At 34.8% G+C, this 19,457-nt stretch overlaps 2 protein-coding genes across 4 annotated transcripts in view; one reads left to right on the forward strand and one right to left on the reverse strand.

Moving 5' to 3' along the window:
- The window catches only part of LOC117124369 (aryl hydrocarbon receptor-like), a 26,880-nt gene extending 7,778 nt beyond the window's left edge, over window positions 1–19,102 (forward strand). For 2 of the 3 annotated variants that reach the window (XM_033270592.1, XM_033270594.1), the window contains exons 3-9: window positions 10,257–10,414; window positions 12,621–12,821; window positions 13,187–13,300; window positions 13,499–13,692; window positions 14,395–14,501; window positions 14,985–15,126; window positions 15,468–19,102. In XM_033270592.1, coding sequence (XP_033126483.1) covers window positions 10,257–10,414; window positions 12,621–12,821; window positions 13,187–13,300; window positions 13,499–13,692; window positions 14,395–14,501; window positions 14,985–15,126; window positions 15,468–16,695 — 2,144 coding nt within the window. In that variant the 3' untranslated portion in view covers window positions 16,696–19,102. Of the gene's footprint in view, window positions 1–10,256; window positions 10,415–11,645; window positions 11,721–12,620; window positions 12,822–13,186; window positions 13,301–13,498; window positions 13,693–14,394; window positions 14,502–14,984; window positions 15,127–15,467 lie in introns of those variants that run through there. The other variant, XM_033270593.1, reaches the window with a different exon arrangement.
- Window positions 10,676–11,596, reverse strand: LOC117124370 (AP-5 complex subunit sigma-1-like). The gene has a single exon (XM_033270595.1). It carries the CDS (start codon window positions 11,558–11,560, stop codon window positions 10,943–10,945), a length of 618 nt encoding a protein of 205 aa, XP_033126486.1. The 5' UTR covers window positions 11,561–11,596; the 3' UTR covers window positions 10,676–10,942.
- Window positions 19,103–19,457: the final 355 nt, after the last annotated feature.

Below are 19,457 nucleotides of genomic sequence, written 5' to 3' on the forward strand. Positions count from 1 at the left end.
GTTGGCGTAATTTTAAAGGTGTACAATGCCCGAAAACGTTTGTGTTATATATCATAAAAATGTTTTACGACAACATAGGCAACGTTATTTCTTGGGTTTTAAATGCTATTACAATGTCTCCGATGCTGCTAATATTTAATACGTAATTTCACACATATTTTTGTGAAACTCAAATTAAAGTTGGCAAATCTTATACCTTGTTTGATCATCTTTTTGATATCCAATTTTCCTATGTTCCTACTCAATTTACTTTTCATCATTGATACGTATGTATTTGGTTGTGACGCCGGTGGTTGCATAGGAATGTATGCCTACGCCCAGTATTATTTATGATACTGCTTGTGATTATTGGTAGTGTTTTATCCACGTAATAAAGAAAAGTAGTAAGGAATAAGCATTATACACGTAGGCCTGCAATCTATACCAATATGTCATGCAAATTCCGAAACCTTTCCAATATAATATCCTAGATGATAAATATAAGAGGTTGATTCAATTTATGAGTCTTTTAGCGTTATCAAGTATGATGTTTCTCTCGATCTAATTGTAAATAAAATTATAAATTTGGCTCCTAGTTGGCTAAGCTGTACTGAACACGCGACTGAAAGTTATTAAACGCGTTGAAAGGCTGCGCAACTCGTGTCAGTTGCTGGTTCTGTCGCTCGGATCGCTGCTACCAGAAACACACTCTTCCCGAGGTCTGAAACCGCATTATCCAAAAGATATATAATAGTTTTAATTTCAAAGCAAATATACATGACACTTTTTGAATAGATTGTTAATTTGTGGAATAAAGAACGGTTCACGTGCGTTTATGAAGTGCTCTTCTTCGTTTGAATACAAATCAGAACCATAAAGTACAAGTAATAATTCTCAACAAATAGTACTAACGATCGGTTTTTGTTGAATATTATTGTTTTGTTTCTCTTTTCTCTCCCACTTTGCGCGGACGTACTTCGAATACTTTGTTCCCTGACTTGTTCTGTTTTGTGTATATTGAAAGTTAATTGGTACTATGGAAAAAATACCAGATCCAATCAGAATTAAGGAATGATTGAATTTTATTTTCCTGACCTTCTTATTAATCTCATGTGTTTTTTTCCCCCGTAAGATTCTTCGTAAAGATTAACTAATTATTTGTTCTCATGTGTGACTGTTGTTCAGTGACTATAAACTTTCAGTGGATTCGTTTCATTGTTTTAATATGTTTAGGCCTATATGTTGTTCCCCCTCTTGATACAATTACGTATCGGTAGTTCTTATAATAAAGATTGTCTTCTATTAAAGGTATATCTGTGTTGATCTAACGAAAGCGAAACGAAATATCTGAATTGCTTTTTTGTATATTTAAATACGTATTAGATTTAATTTTTTTTTAAATAGAATGAGGACATATTAACATCGATAATTAATGTCAGACGCATGATATTCCGTGGATTAACGGGTTATAAATTTAGGTATAGGTAAATGACATCATCATCATCATTTGTATTAATATTAATGAATTGGAAAATAGTAACTAATAATTGCACGCAACCACACTCTAATTCTTCAGTTTCCCAGTAGGAATAGAATTGCAATGGAACAGCCTGGATAAAATAATATCGATTGATTTTGACTGCTTACAAAAAAAAACTCTAATTGGTGATGAGGAGGAGGACGCGGATGTTAATTAATAAAGACAATAACAATAAAAATAGTAAAATATAAAAATGGTAATATTGACACTGTTATTAAAACATACAAGCAGTGTTCAATGGTTCAACTAACGCAAAACATGCGGTACGCCGTATCAACCATGGATAGGTATAGAATTCCCTTTAATTCAACCAACAATACGACACAACGCAGTGGTCGTTTGTTATAGCCTATAATATAATCTGTATGAATAGTAAATGCCTATGTTTTTGTTTTACTTTAGCATTCGCTATCCTCGTGTTGTAAGTACCAATCGCCTTATCAAACTCGTCAATGAAGATTTAATTTTCGTTAGTTTCTCCTTGAAACCGTTGCTAAATATTTACCAAATTGTGATTATTGCTTTAAGTAAGCGATTAGTTAACGTTCATAATTATGTGTGCTTACTTATTCAGTTAGGCAAACGGCGATTTAAGTGGTATTTACAGCGTCTTTAATGGGCATACACCGAAGTGTATTTTCTTTTCTAAGCTGCCTTCGATCCCGGTTATATTAGCTCAACATGAGGGCCCTCACCGCGGAGTAATCCATCAACACACGGCTCTTCTGTCTTCAGATTCGATGAGCTTACAATCAATATTTTGGAACGATTGTCACTATCAAGAAACTATTTTTTTTGTATTCATTTGATATGAAAAAAACTTGAAACAATGCACTTTGAGACCGTACATTCATTTTAAAATAGTTAAATTATAATAATTGCCCTACATAAAATGTGTTTGTGGCCCATGCTCTGAACACGGTCTATAAGCAGTATATCATAAAACCTAATGATAATGTTTTATTACAATATGTTTACGTGTATACACATTTTACGGATATTGTAAGAAAACATTATCATTATATTTCATAGGCATAAAACATTAACTAATAACCTCAATGAATATCCCCTCGTATAAAATTCAAACAACATAGGTGTAGTTCCAAATGAAATAAGAAATATAATAACAATTTTGCATCTTCCTAACGAAACGAATATTCAACAATTGCTTATCGAATAATACAATGAAAGTTTCAAATTTTTTTGTTTCATCGAATATTGATATAAACGCTCAAAATATCAACTTGATTCTAAAGGATTACATTTCTAATGATTTAATCAACAATTCCTATTTTTGTGTCGACTGTCGACTGTTGAGTTTTTCAAACTTAGTCTTATAGTTTTTATGTGACAATACCAAATAGGCTGAAAAATAAAATACTTTAACTGACGTAAAGGCCTTAGGCCTATATGTTTACTACCTGTCAGAAAAATCTGGAAAAACCTGAAAAATTCAATTAAAATTCTGAATAGCTCATTTAACAGAATTAACTAAGTTAACAGGTCGATTCAAAATGTGCAGAGATTTTACTTCAAAAATCCTTAAATCGATTACCAACCAATTTAGAAGTCTCTGCAAAAGAATACAGTAACGGTATATTAACTGTCTGAAATGTTGTTTTATCATTCAAATTTTAATTGTATGTTAATAATTTTTGTTTGTTGGGAAATTCAAACATGAAAATAATTTTTAAAAAAACAAGTTTGACTCAATATGACAGACAGTTCAATTCGCACGCACAAGATCCATCAAATATAGGCTTAAGCATTGTAACACGTCAGGCAGGGCAAACATCATTTCGTATTATTTCTCCTGACGAAAATACGCCATCAGAATAGCATATTCCCACCCGAATCACTTTTCAGGTTTTTTTTTTCTCAAGCATTTGGGAATGTACTGAGCATTTAGTTCGGTACTTATAACACGTCAGGTAGAGCAAACTTCATTTCGTGGCCTCATGTAATACAAAAACAAATGGATTGTTATAGTGAACAAAATCATGACTATTTCATTAATTTTCTTTTAGTATTTAATTTTTAATTATCAATAGGCCTAATAAAAGCTATGGATATTTTTTATTGTACATTTCTCATTATGAAAATGAGGAAAATCCCTATGTTCTGTTTTACAAACAGACATAGTTACATGTTGTTTTCATTATAATCTGTGTCGGATTAACCTAATTTCTGTGTGATATTCTTTGTCCCTTTTTTATCTCTAATTTAGTTCGTATAAACTATTATTCAACCAACTTTGTAGGATTATGGTTCACATTATTACAAGGATTTAACCTTTTTTCGATTCGTTTAGGTTAAGATGAGCATTTGTCTCACTCTCTGAGCAGACCTACGCTACATCAGGGTCGTGTAATCTTGGGCTGGATCAAATGAAAAGCCAAGAAATTAGTTCCCTCAAAGGTTTATAATTTAGATGGTATACATAAGCTCTGTCTTCAAATCGAATTTTATAGTAACAGATACTGAGCATAGGCCTATATATCAAACATATATGAACAAGTTATATGAACACTTATTTGTCACATTCATAAAAATTGATTAGGCCATTAATGGACACAGTTTTATGTTAGCGAAATACATTTTTTTAATGTCTGTTTTTTAAACAAATCTTCGTTTTTAAAAAAAATTGATTGAATCAACTTTATGCGCTTAATATTGTTCATATTATGTTCACCATTTAAAAAAATGTCAAAGTGATCAGAAATATAAAATTCTTGATGATTTTCCATCGGTTATGGTTATTGTTTGCTTGAGAAAGACTATGAAAATTGAAAAAGAATTGATGTACATTTAATAATGACTATAATTTAAGTATTGAAAGCAATCATCGGCTGTGAAGGTCTGGCGTTGATCTAAAGGCTAAACTGAATGAAGAACAGAGATTAACCATTTACAAAACTGCGTCATAAAAACAAGCTCGCTAAGGATGATGATAACTTGTGTATCATTATCGTTTTTCTCAAACAGAATGCTTTCCTAATAAAATATTACTATCGCTGAAAAAAAACTTGCTTCGTATGAACATAGTATGAAAACCTGTTGATTGATAATAATTTACCTGTGTAATTCCATTTTGCGACGGAAACGTTTCGCCGATTAATTTAAACTTGATGGAGAACACGAACCACGCATCAATAGCGGGCTCGGAGCATGCATGAAGCAAATGGTATTAAGACATAAAAGCAAATATAACAATATATTGGACAATTTATATTATCTGTCTAATTTATCGGAAATCAGGAACATGTAGACGGATTAAAGAATTTCATAATAGAACACTGGTTCTTGATTTAGAACAATAAAGCGTGCATTTTATATAAAAGGGCACTAGGTATATCTTTGGTAGTGAGTTTCTTTTTCAGCCCTATTTTATAGTTTAGCTTGATATGTATTCGGTGATAGAAAAACATTACTTTTGGAGTGTGTAAATAATTGAATGGGTTGAAGTTTCACATACTACTTCAAATAATGTTAAAATCAAAGTAATAAATTACATGCATTGCATAGTATTTATTATTATTATTTATTTATTTCTTACAAATGTCAATAATTTAAAAAATATTATTATTATTATTAATATTATTATTACTATTATTATTATTATTATTAATATTATTTTCATTATTATTGTCATCATCATTATAATAAGTTTATTATAGTCGCCATTTTATAACTAGGCCTATTTATTATTTATTACGATGTGAGTTTGCGTCAGAAAATATCATAGAAGTGATGTTTTGACCTACCTGACGTATTATCGCAAAGAACGTACTGAGTATTCAGTATGATAATACGTCAGGTAGGGCAAAACATCAATCCTATTTATTATCATTATCATTATCATAAGTTTATTATAGTCGCCATTTTATAACTAGGCCTATTTATTATTTATTACGATGTGAGTTTGCGTCAGGAAATATCATGGAAGTGATGTTTTGACCTACCTGACGTATTATCGCAAAGAACGTACTGAGTATTCAGTATGATAATACGTCAGGTAGGGCAAAACATCAATCCTATTTATTGTTAATTAATTAATTTATTTATTTATTAATGTCAATAAATGTATAAATATTATTATCATTATTGTTGTTGTTTTTCATCATATAGTAATGCATTCAGTATTTGTGTCATACAAACATTGTTGCCATTCCTAAAAAAAATGGTATATTAATAACTATTATTATTATTATTATTATTATTATTATGTGTGAATAACATACAATAATATCATATTCTTATTTGAATTATTTATTCCTTTTATAATATGTGGGTTAAAAAAAACACACAGCTGAACAAAGGCTGATTATCCGAAACTACTAAAGCCTTACAATTGTGATTTTCAAATACGATCCAGGAATTTAAAAATATAAAAATATAAACATCTAAAGGAAGAGTAGAACATAATCCACACATTGCCACTATGCGCAAGGTCTACAAGAGAGGAGATAACTGACCTAAATAATTAGTTTTACAACAAAACCTCTTAAGTGAGCTACTCAAGGAATATACTATATTGTTGGGTTGAGTGTGGGAAATAGTGTTTATGGTTACACACAACACAACAAATAAGTACAATCAAAACAAAGACTAAAGTAATAGGCATGGAAACACTGTTTAAAAGAATCAATATTGATGTTGTGTGTAACGTGCTAATAATACGAATATTAGAGGATCCTTGGAAGGGCGTTCATTGATGTCAAGGTAGAGGCAACACGTTAAAGGGCTCCCTTGCGTGCGCTTTGTTCATCACACGTACGCAGATACGGTGACCGAAGAGAAGCGCGTATAAATATTAAAATGAGATACACGCGACATTGCAGCCAATCATCGACAGAGTCCTGGATGCTTTAATTCTAGGATTAAAAATACAAGCTGGAAATTAACGTAAATATTAGGTAATTCACTCTAATATACTAATGAGTATGAATACTTGAGAATTATCTGCCAATATTCGTGTTATATATGATTGATAGGTGTCAAACGGAAACCACGAGTTCAGTCAATATTATAATATCAAAAAGGTGCTATTACCTAAATATTCCACCATCGACATATTAATATCAAGAGAGAGGCTCATAATGCTGGTGATTATGATTCATAACTCAATACAGTATTTTGTAAATATTAAGCTTAGATAATAAATGCCATTCTTACACGCGATGAGCGACAAAATTAATAGGCCTGCCAATAATTAGTCATAAAGATAAATGCTATGTCTTTAACGTCAAATCTATTGGCCCTTACTTCTTGTTGATCCAAGATCGGACATCATTTTGTGTAAATATTTGACACTTATTTTGGCGGTAGAGCAATGCTAGGTTGGCCCATAGCAACGTTATAGAAGTTAACAACAAGGGCCACAAACATATTTTGCCTTATCATCACCTCGCAACACCAGTTGTTCATGAAATTAATTAACTTACATATCGAATAAAAAATAGAATTAAAGAGTACAGGCTAATTATATTATTTATTTATACATTTTTTTTTATGTTATGTAAATAATAACGGATACACTAACGTATTCTTTACCATTAGGTGGCCCTTTTAAATTACAGTTTATTAAAAAGTACCATTTGCACCAAAGTTGTTGAAATTAACTCCAAATATTTGAAATTTGGCATTTTGTATTGCCATTTCAGGACATCTTAGGTTTTATTTCTTTAAAATTTACTCCAGCCATGGTGGGGCTGAGGTGGATAAGGACTCAAAGTGCCCTTTTGTGAAAAAATTAGAACCCCACCCCTTTTAAAAATCCCGCCTACGGGCTTGGACCCTCAATGCTCTATAAACAAGTGAGGTGAGGGTGGGGAGTGGAGAGCTGATCATTTGAGTCCCTGGATGCTCTAACTCAAGTCTCTTATGAGGCTTGGGGAGTGGAAAGCTGATCATCTGGGTCCCTCCATGGATGCTTTAACCAAGTCTGTTTATGAGGCTCCTGGCTTGGGGTGTGGAGAGGAGGGCTGATCATTTGGGTCCCTGGATGCTTTAACCAAGTCTGTTTATGAGGCTTGGGGAGTGGAGAGCTGATCATTTGGGTCCCTGGATGCTTTAACCAAGTCTATGAGGCTCCTGGCTTGGGGTGTGGAGTGGAGAGCTGATCATTTGGGTCCCTGGATGCTTTAACCAAGTCTCTTTATGAGGCTCCTGGCTTGGGGTGTGGAGTGGAGAGCTGATCATTTGGGTCCCTGGATGCTTTAACCAAGTTTCTTTATGAGGCTTGGGGAGTGGGGAGCTGATCATTATGATCCTTGATGCTCCATAACCAAGAATCTTAATGAGGTTTGGCGGGTGGTGAGCTGATCATATTTTGAAACCCTAAATTTGGAATTATAAATTTAATTACAGTTATAAATTGTAATTGTTTATAAGCCTAGATTAATACCAGCCAACCTGGTTGTATTACTGTAATTTGTTGTTTGTTTTGTATATATTTGTGTATTTTTAGCAGAATAAAAATGAATGAATGAAGTCTTTAGCTCTTCAAGTGGCTCGGGGAGTGGAGAGCTGATCATTGGTAACTCATTGATACTCAGTTATAACCCGATCTCTATAAATATTCACCATCGTCAATCATGATCAATCAGCATCACGACACACTGTCATCATTTTCAACACCAAAATCATCAATAATATTACTAACATCATTCCAGTCTTCATCATCAACATCACCATTCTTATTCATCAGTCATCGTCGTCACCATCATCATCACCACCACCATCTTCATTATCATCGTCACCATCATCATCATCATCATCATCATCATCACATAAATCATCGTCATCATCATCATCATCTTCTCCTTCTGCTCATCATCATCATCGTTAATTTTATGTTTGTATCCATGGTTAGACCTAAATATTTTTTTTTATCATGAATACGTTGTCTTGTACTCTTCATTATAATCCAATAATTAATCTTCGATCCTTGATTTTCATTCCTTGGGTTAAATTATGTTTGAACTTTTGTACACAAACGCGATTTTAAACTGACCACAATCTTGATGTTGTTACTATCTTGACGTCTTATCCGTTGAAATTGCTGAATGACACCTCGATAACAAACGCCCACCGTACATAACCAATATAACCGCGATAACGCTGGCTTGATTGACGCGTGTCAAATAATCTGACACATTAAGAACGCGTTCAGTTATCGTTATACTTCCAATAAGCTTGTCATCTTGTTATGTTTTGCCACAATCTGCCCTTACCTGGACTTTATGTTTGCCGAATCAGCGATAACATTGAACCCGACGGAAATAGACTCGCATCAGGCCATGACTGGCTATTCATGGATTGTACAAAGAAAATGTGTAAGCTACATCAGGCAGACTTGTTGGGCCGTTAAGAGCTCTCGAGGCAAACACTTCATCATCCTCATCGGGGGCATTGCGTGATAACTAAAATTCTCACATATCATGGGGAGATTTCAAAATGCTGTCTTTGTTTGACAAATTTTAGATGTGAATTTTAATATTAAAATTATTATATCTTTTAGTAGTGATAATAATAATAGTATATTAGGCTTAGGCTACAGTATTAGCTTCAATAGTCCGCCGACAGGGGGTCCAGATCAAAGGGCCGACAAGAGCCTCGGTCCGGGCCCGGGATTGGCAATGAAAATAACGTTATTGGGATAGGAAAATTATTATTTTGTAAATTTTTTTTATCCGACGACCTCGTCGTGGCGTCAGACGACATGGGGTCCAGGCGCCTAGGCCTGTCCGACGGCGGGGGAAGGGGGATAATATGGAACACATACTTAGTTCCCCCTGTGGAGAATTCAATAGTGATGCAGCTGTAATTAGGGCATTTGGTGTTTGAAACTACCAGGTATCCACTTGTACTCTCGGATGGGTAGAGACAATCGTAGGTGAAGTTCCTTGCCTAAAAAAGGAATTCACAGGGAGGGATTGAACCTCCGACCTCAAGGTTGAGAAACAGAACCGCTCAGACAATTTACCTAATTTTGAATAATTTTTTTAGATTCGTGATTTTATCATATAATACTTGGAAAATGTAAAGGGAAGTTTTACACTATTCATTTATATATTAGACCTTTTAGCCGATTAACATCGGTGCTATTAACTAAGACTAAATCCCACCTGAAAAAAAAAATGCTTATCAATTTTGACCCCAGCTATAATGTCTTGAACCCAGAAAATGCTTAAATGAAAAATTCAATCCAAAAACGCCGGGGGCTCTCTGGAACGCCCAAAGGGGCTCTGGATCTCAGGCACACTTTTTTTTCTTCTATCACCCAGCTGATAGGCCTACTGTTTCTTAAAGCCAGAATGCTTAATTGAAAATTTTAAATCCAAAAACGCAGGGCTTTACTCCCTGGAACCCCCAAAGGGGTTCTGCATCTCACACATATTTCTGCCATCACCCAGCAATAGGCCTGCTGTCTTAAACCCAGAAATTGCTTAAATGATAAATTCAAATCCAAAAACGCGGGGGCTTTCCTCCTTGGAACCCCCAAAAGGGGTTCTGAATCTCAGGCACAATTTTTTTATTGCATCACCCAGATCCAGGCATTGGGCCGAATGTCTTGTCTTAAACCCAGAAAATGCTTAAATGAAAAATTAAAATCCAAGCTCCCTGGAAGTTTCAAAGGGGTTTATTCTGGACCTCAAGGTGCACTTTTTTCTTGCATCACACCAGCTATAATACATTACACCCGTTATTAAACAACGTGTTTTTCATGTTACAGCTGCTGGTCTCACCACGTTACCAGACCCAGAGACATCACTACAAGATGGCACCCTAAATACTCCACTGGACCATCCACATCAGTCAAACGAATGGCCAGAGAACACATGTAGGACAACCGAATTAAATGAAGACATGGAGAGGCACCTATCGTTAGAGGTACGTAGCAACTTCATGAATTCAGTAGCCTATACTGTATTTGGAACGCTAAATGTGATTTTTTTTTTTTTCCGCGCGGGAAGAGGGGGGGGGGGGTGGCTTGAACCCACCTGTGATATGAAAATCCCCTCAAGAATTATGTTTACTACAAAAAAACATAAAAAACAAAAAAAACAAACAAATCATCGAATTGGTTACCATACCAGCCAATTTCCTACACAAATATTATAATTATGAGTTAATATCAAAGACAAGACTAAATTCATCTTATAACAGTAATTGTTGCTTGTTTATTTTAAAATAATACAAAATAGCACATACATGACACAGTTTCAGTGAGGATATTGGTCTTCGTTATGATCATTACTTTAGTTATTCACCCTTAGGTCACTAGAAAGTTAGTTTAAAATCGGCCACTTATTTTGAGACACATGTAATCTTAGTGTGTATCCCTATATATAGTTATCGTCAGTGGCAAATTAAATATGTATATAATTAATTTTTCTTATAGTTTATCATCATACATTGTTACTTCGCACTAATCATATTCTCAAGCTCCTTTTCGAGTTGCCTTGTTACTGTGTGGTTCATAAACAAAAGCCGACCTTGCGGTAGTATATGATGTACTATTGCGGCCATTTTGTCAGCTTTAAGCAGAGTCTCATGGGGTTGATCCAATGCTTTCATATGTTCCTGTGAATAACGTGCTAACAATTTCAAAACTGCCTCAGCTTGCAGTCGATTCTCATGTTTTTCACATACAAGAGATAAGCCAAAATTCCCAAGTCCTTGCCAAACGACAATTTTCTCAGTCACAAATGGTTCACCAGCCGAGAGACGAAAACAACCGGTTACAGTGTTTCCAGATGGATCTTCTATGGAGTGCCTTCGCATATCATCCTCAACAGTGCACCCTAAAACTGTCTTACGAAATGAGAATTCAGACTGAACTTGTTTAGCCACTAACGACATCTGTTCCTTGCGCTCAACGCGACGATCTTTGCCCGACTCTGGTTTACTTATCGGCTCGCCATTGAGCCTAGGAATGTAGTCGATATTTTGGGAGTCCTCTAGTCCAAAGGTAGTCGAATAAAGAACTCTGCACGTTCCTGGTAGCAACGAATGAGCTATAAAGGCATAAACCATGACTTTATTGGCAGTTTATTTTGGGGAAAATGTGATATTCCTTTCTAAACATCAGCTCCACTGTCAAAACATCGTCTGTACAACCCGGAAGTAGTAAAACCAAAATATACGCATGCGTATTAAGGCAACTTTAAAGAGATTGCATTGGCTTAAAGTTGAAGTAGTGTGTAGTTCAGTCTCTGCTTTAATTTACGTTACGTACGTAGGGAGGTGTGGTCCAGGGTAGGTTAGGCAGGTAGAGTGGTTTCGTTTTATCTTATGGAGGTATAGTTGTATACCTTCATGGTTATATTCATTTCCAATCGCTGTAGTAATTTGATTGCTGTAGGCCCTATGCGCCATTGCATTACTGAAACGTTAAAACAAAATGCCTGGCTAGCTAAAAATGGATAGGAAGCTAGGCTAGGCTAGGCTTTTACAATTGCTAGTAAGAGGTGGCCAAGGCTAGTGTAGAGACATGCTCTTCTTTCTTTCATTCAGATTGATAAATGTATTGGTGATGATGGTATGTTTGGTTAAACGTACATGATTTGTTGGCGTACATATAAGGGCACATTAGATTATCTCTTTTTTTTTAAATGGATGAGGGAGGGCGTTTTTTGTTTTTGTTTTTTTTAATCGGAACAATAGATTTAATTTCACTTTTGTTTTTATCGATGAGGGCGGGACTGTTTATATTTGGCTAGTAATAGTAAATATTGTATAAAAACTGGTTTGATTTTATAGTTTGTTAAAGACAGTGTATTTGAAGTCACGAAATTGCATTGTTATTTTTATGATGTTGAAATAATTGATGCGGCAAAACAATTTTTTTTTTATTCCCGCATCAATATTTCCTGAATTTTCGATGCTGTTGGGAGTGATAATCTAATAAATTGTTCTATTTGCCCTAAGTAGACAGTAATATTTTATTTATATTAATGTATGTTTAATGTAATAATGTTTTATCATCATTGTTTAATATTTTAATATATATATAATTATTTGTATTATTGCAGATTAAAATGAACTTCTCCATGTAAATAAATGTTTATCAATGTAGGTTTTCTAATTCTTTCAGTCTTTGGATGGGTTCTTAGTGGTGGTGACTTCAGACGGTACCATATTATATACCACAGACAACATCTCATCTCATCTAGGATTCAACCAGGTGGATCTTGTGCACAGGTGCCTCTATGGCATTGTCCATCCAGATGATCACCATGAACTAAAAGTCGTTCTGGAACACAGTCTGTCAAATACTGCTACACAGAAAGATTCTGTAAGTGTTTTTTGTATTTCTCAGAATTTTATTGATGTTCTTTTGACTAACAGTGAGCAATTTATATTGTCAGGAGGATATTATGCCATAAAATTTTTTAACTCAGCCCCAGCCATGTTTGCACTAATGTAGTCTGTAAAATTCCTTTCCTTGACCCCCTCTATTTCAAATTTCTGGATCCACTATATAGGCCTACTTTGAGCTATGAAATGTACAGGTTTGGTAATGGCATGTAAGAAAATTGAAGTAGCCTGTTACTACATAAATTAGTTTTACATTCTCTATCACTGACAGAAAGATTTGCTGGTAAATTATGTATCTGAATCAATTTCAATGTTGAACATGTAATTTAACATTTTTCACAGGTACATAAAAATATCTTGCAAAGTGGTAAATGCAAAGATAAGGGTAATCAGAGCAGGAAGGTTTCTTTCCTATGTCGTATGAAATGCTACAATGGAACGAGTACAGGCTTTGTTGTGAGTATTTGCGGAATATTATAAATGGCGTATTTTAAATAATTTTGAGTTATTATGACCTTAGAGAATAAATTCATTCAGATTGTTGTAACAATATTATGACCCTTATTTTTAATATAGAAAATGTATTTTAATAATTTGGTATAGCAGTCAAAAGTAAAACTTTGTTTTACAATTTTTGTTTATATCTTTGTACAGAAAATGCATTGTTCTGGAAAAATGAGGCACTTTCCCAACCTGATCAAGTCCACATCCAAAGTGCCCTCTATGGTCCTGTTTGCTGTTTTTCGGCCGTTTGTGTCAGTTGCAGCAGAGGCAGATATTGACGTAAAACAGAGTGCATTCTGGACAAAACATGAATTGGATTTAAAAATCAAATCTGTTGATATGAGGTAAAAAACAAATTCTCGCAATTTTGAAAGCTCTGATGAGGGCAGTATAATAGAGGCAGTAGATATAAAAAAGATCTATTAATCAATCAACTATAAATGAATCAGCCGAGTGTTTCTAGGGCTCCTCATCGGAGCTAAAAATAGTAAAATTGAACACATACAGTATTCAAGAGTAAGTATGTACATAATAATAGTAATAAAAATGTACTGTAAATACAAAAGTTTGTCCTTGAGAGAGAAAATGAATGCTGGTGATAAAAAAAGTAATTGACAATATACTTAATTTTTACAAGCTCCGGAAATTTGATTCTTGCGAGAGTGCTCCTTCTTTGAAATCCATTAAAATCAATTTTTTCTGTGTTTTTTTATTTAACTAATTTTTATATGTTTTTACACATGTCTCTGGGCAATCTGGCCTATGAGGAATGAGGTGTATTGTGTATTTTGATGTTGTTTTTATAATAAATATAATTTTTATATATAGTTACTTGTTACTTACAACCTCAAGGTTGGAAAGTGAAACTGTTACCTTTGCGCCAAACCATGTCCACAATCACTAAACTAGGTACACGTTCATATAAATGGTGCTATTTTTAGTGGTTTAGAAAAGATAATAATTTTCAAATATAAATCACTGATTAAAGTCCCCCTGTACTGTTTACATGGCTATTCTTCTCATAAATTTTTTTGTAACATTTTCAGGGGGAGTGAATTACTAAGCTACAAGCCTGGTACATTGGAGTCTAGATCGTTCTATGACCTTATCCATCCTGATGACCTTGCTGCTGTCTTTGTTTGCCATAAAACATGTAAGAACATCCTTTTAATTTCTTTATGAATGTGGGTTTTATTTTAAAGAGTGGTAGCACCCAACTGGGGTGGGGAAAAGCATGTACCTCCTGCTATCCAATGCTGTCATTCAATAATATGCTGTTTGCAAGTCTACTTGGGTTCTAATATCACAAATTTTTTCCATCCTTAACCATCTTTCCCCTTGACCCCACCAGCAGTGTAATTCTGGACCCTGACCAGTGGCCCTAGATGAACATTTGTTGAGACCCCTTTTGGATTTACAGAAGATGGTGTGGCTGATGATGTGCAGGATTGGGAGGAAGGTGAACCAGTAAAGTCTTCTTCCCAAAGCTTCAAAACCCTATAGTTATCACTTACTTCTATTATTTAAAAAAAAAATCATAATATTGTTTATTAGTATTACAAAGGGGATAAAAAAGTTGAATGTATATCACAGTTGTAAAAGTTGACGATAATATATACGTTATTATTTTTTTTAGTGGTGGACACAAATGAAATCCATACTCTTTATTTCCGGATGTTGAAGTACAATGGAACATGGATTTGGATGCACACTCGAGGAAAGGTTATCATGAAAAACTCAAGAAAATGTGGAATAATGCTAACCCACTGCCCAATCAGGTTAGCAGCTTTTGCCAATAATAAAATATATGTTACTTGATAATGATATAATAATTTGATTGAAAAGTGAAAAATACCAAATACATTTTAAATGCTTATATTTAAAATTGGAAGCTATGAATGAGGCAACCCCATTTAAAATTTCCCAAAAACTCCAAAAACAAATTTTAATGTATTTTTTTTCTATCACATAAGAAATATGAAACTTTCACCAGAAGAGGGCACAGGTCAATTTGTAAGTGTGTCACTGTTGGATGAGAATGAAATGATATGAAATAAAATTTTATAAAAATAATATATAAATATAAAGTTTATCACCATTCTTTTGTTTAAATTAATAGGGAAGAAGATAGTTTGTATCTACAGCAAGAGGCAGAGGCAAGAAAGCGTTATGGAAACGAGGAATACTTCAGACTGATAATGCCGCCACAGACCCCAATCGAATGCCAGCCTCTTTCCTTGTGCCAAATGGAAAGCTCATATAAACGTCGCTGGGTTAGCAGCGATACTTACCTGAATGCCAGCCAAGCATCCACTCGCCAGACCACTGATGAATACGGTTTGTCTCTGCACAGTCCACACGGAAGCTGTCCTTCAAGTTTGCACCAGACTGATCGTCACTCCCCTGTTTATCCATCAACCTTTGCACCGCATCGTTACCAGAAAGCTGCACAGGATGTTTTGCATAAGCAGAATACTTACCAAAATGCTGAAAAAATCACGCCACAAATGAACTTATACACTCCAATACAAAGAACACAGACGGAGATTTACTCGCAGAACAGCCATGCAGAGAACCAGATTAACATGTACCAAATGCTGTCACATCTTCCTCCAGATATGTACGACATGGAGTTCTGTCGGCGGCAGGGGTTAACTGCTCTAGCCTCGGAACCCACAATGCAACAGATGCAGTACCAGATGCCACTAACACCACAGATGTCACCCGAAAGTTACTTCCCTCAGGTTGCATGCAATGAGCAGGTCGTTCCATGCTCAAACATTCCACCCTCTCCACCTCCGTCACCAGTAACGGATGTTAAGCCACCTCCATCATGTATGTTTGCAAACGCTTCACGTGACATGCAAGAAACTACTCAAAGTATATCTGAACCATCACCTGGTGAACTCCCCATGTGGGAAAATGGAATGTATCACAGTTATTCAGCAGGTTACCAAGGACAATCTCTGATGGACTACCAACAAATGTACGATAGTTCAATATACGCATCCCATCATCCAATCACTTTCAACAGACAAGGACTGAACATTGATGTGCGTCCAACACATATTGTTCCTGTTAAGGATCATGTGATTTACTTTGGAGAAATCAACAACAATGGTGTGATAAACCCAGCCTGTTTACACGGTGGTGATCAGACTTTCCCGTACGCAAGGATGGACACCACGAATCCAAGCATTTCACAAAAATTCCTGAGCTGTTATGTGAAAGAGATGGAACTGCAGCAGTACAAACAAGCAGAATTTGACCGCTCCTCTCCTTTACCACCTATTGGCAGTTTCCTGGAATTTCTAAATGATGAACTTTTAATACCATTGATTAATTAATTTCAATTACTGTATTAGACAATTCTATAGGTCCAGGTTCTGGACATTCCATTGCAGTTACTAAATGACAAACATTGCATACTAGTAATTTTAATTATTAGATGATCCTCAGGACATTCCATTACATCCATTGCGTAGTAAATTTCTGGTCCTGTCTACATATTATCTAAACTCAGCATGCATTGAATTACAGGTGGTTATGCAAATAGCTACTTAGTTTTTTATTAATTTATTCACAAACAGATAGGCGAATAATATTATCGAATAATCATTAAAATATACATAACCAAACCGAAATATATGCTTTAGTGAAGAGAATGAAAATTTCATCCATTATATTATAAAATTGAATTTACTCTATTTTATCAATTAAAATAGTGTTGTACACAGTGGTATATCTACAGGTGGGAAGGGGATTGACGATGGAAATTTGCTAACCTAAAAACTACAATTAAATATTTCAAAATCACCTCATACCGCCAGCTAATGTCCCTCACTGAATCATCAAACCAGAACCCCCTACTTAATCTTTATCCCCATCCCACAATTGGCCCTAGCTCCCCATGACAATACTTCTAGATACGCCACTGGTGATACAATACTGCATTTATATCTTAGATTGCATTAGCAGATGTTTTTAACGATACACCTATCAAAATAAGGGTTTAAATGGAGACTGTCTGGTGGCACTGAATCTTGTTATCAAACTATAATAGATTCAGATTTAAATGTTGCTGCTGTATGTGCAATTTTCAAAACAAATACTTTATGTTCATTTATTTATTTTATGTGTGATCATTTAGGTTCTGCCCTCACAATCAAGTTTTGTGTGACAAATAAATTTAATATGCCCATATTTGGGTATAATATGACATCATCATGCCTATGTATGGACACATCACACACATTTGTCACATAAAATTTTGTAGTGTGTACGGAGCTTTAGCTTATGTAAACTTATATTTTTAAATTGTAACAATGCCTATTTGTAATGGCAGCAAAATGATTATTTACTTGACCTGTTTACTTTGTTTACAGGTCAACTGTTTATGTAATAACAATAATTTAATATATGCCTAATAATTTCGACAAGGTAAACACATTCCAACAAAAGATTTATCTGCTATCGGAACACCCATGATCAGGGCCACCAAGAGGGGAAACTGTACCAGGGCAAGGGTTGGTGTGGGACCCCAGTTACGAGAGCAAAGCGTGAGAATGATTGCGCTGAAGTCACAATTTTTTGAGGGGGCCCTGTCAAACTGGTGGGGCCCATTATTAGGGGACCCATGCCATTATTGAGGGCCCACGATAGTAATTATTATTTTTGAAAAAAATATGGGAAAAACAAATGCTACCTGCAATTTCTATGGGCCCCCTGGTAAGCTTGGGCCCCGGGAATCTTTTCCTCCTGCCCCCACTCTTGGTGGCCCTGCCCATGATACAGTACATCACTTCTAAATTCTAAATACTGTAGGTTAATTTTATACACATTCATGATTTAATTTCTTAAATACCAACAAAAAATCTTTAATAAACATTTGAACATAATTTTAATTGGTACTTGTATACAATAGTTACTGTAGGGGAGAGAATGTGGCACAGCAATTTCCATTCTTGTTCTAAGCCTTGTGGTTGGGAGTTCAAACCACATGCTAACCATTCTCTGCTTTCTTGCACACTTATGGGCTGTAAAGTGGTCCATGCAATATTCCATAGGCAAGCATTTCTTACAAAGGCAAATATATCTGTCAAATATATAAGTTATAAGTGATATCCCCTTACATAGAAGTGGCTCAGCCAGGGCCTAGTCTTTAAATGAAAGCAAATTTAAGAAATAGAATTCTCAAGGACCTTTTTGTTTACTGCAAAACACTTTTTTTATGTTTGGTAAACAAAATTAAAGAATTTTTGTTTATCAGCTAGATGAGAAGGAAAAGAATACAATAACCTTAATGAATGTGGTCAGATCATCAGACAGCAAGAAATCTTGGCAACAACACCTTCTTTATCAATTCAATCATAGTACAGTAAGTTTTTTAAATAATAGGCCTAGGCAATGACTGCGAACTTGAACTAAAATTGACGTCCATTTAAATAGAAAAGAGTTCAGATATTATTGGTAGTGCAATAGAAGTGTTATGGCCTTTGACTTTTAAAATATTCTTTTTTTTTCAAAGAATATTGTACGTTCCTATTGGATTTAACAGATTTTGTTTTATCAATTCAGCAATTGTAAATATTTGAGCTGTCCGTGGAGGAGTGTTCTTATTTATTGAAAAAATGATTTGCTTAAATTGACTGTAAATATTTACTTCCTTCAACTTATTTATTGAACAAATGAGAAATGTCAGTGTGTATAAAGTACCGTAGACATTGGAACCGAATAAAAGAGTGGGAAAGTCAATTTGTTTTTGTCTTCATTTCATTCAGTCCAACTGTCCTCCCGCAGACAAGCATGGGCCTGTAAATTGGTAGGGGAGTTATAATTTACTACTGTACTAGTATTTTATCATCACTTTTTTTTATTATGGGACACTTCTGAGTTGAACTTGGCCTATATGAAACCCCCATCCCATGAACCTGGTTACGGGCTTGTGTGTCTTGACGACGAGATCCATAGACTAAAAATTTGTCATCCAACCAGTTTTTAGAGATGGAGAGTCTTCGAACAACCTCAGCCCCATGATTATGACAGAGATACAAAAAGCACCTCTAGAAGGCCATAAATGGCACACTTAGACTTAAATTAGAATATATTT

Source organism: Anneissia japonica, unplaced genomic scaffold (genome assembly GCF_011630105.1).
Source record: "Anneissia japonica isolate Jap-2015-1 unplaced genomic scaffold, ASM1163010v1 scaffold750_len1593409_cov174, whole genome shotgun sequence".
NCBI classification, from domain to species: domain Eukaryota; kingdom Metazoa; phylum Echinodermata; class Crinoidea; order Comatulida; family Comatulidae; genus Anneissia; species Anneissia japonica.

Coding starts and splice junctions, on each gene's coding strand:
- LOC117124370 (XM_033270595.1), bottom strand. CDS start 11,560: ATGGTTTATGCCTTTATAGCTCATTCGTTGCTACCAGGAACGTGCAGA.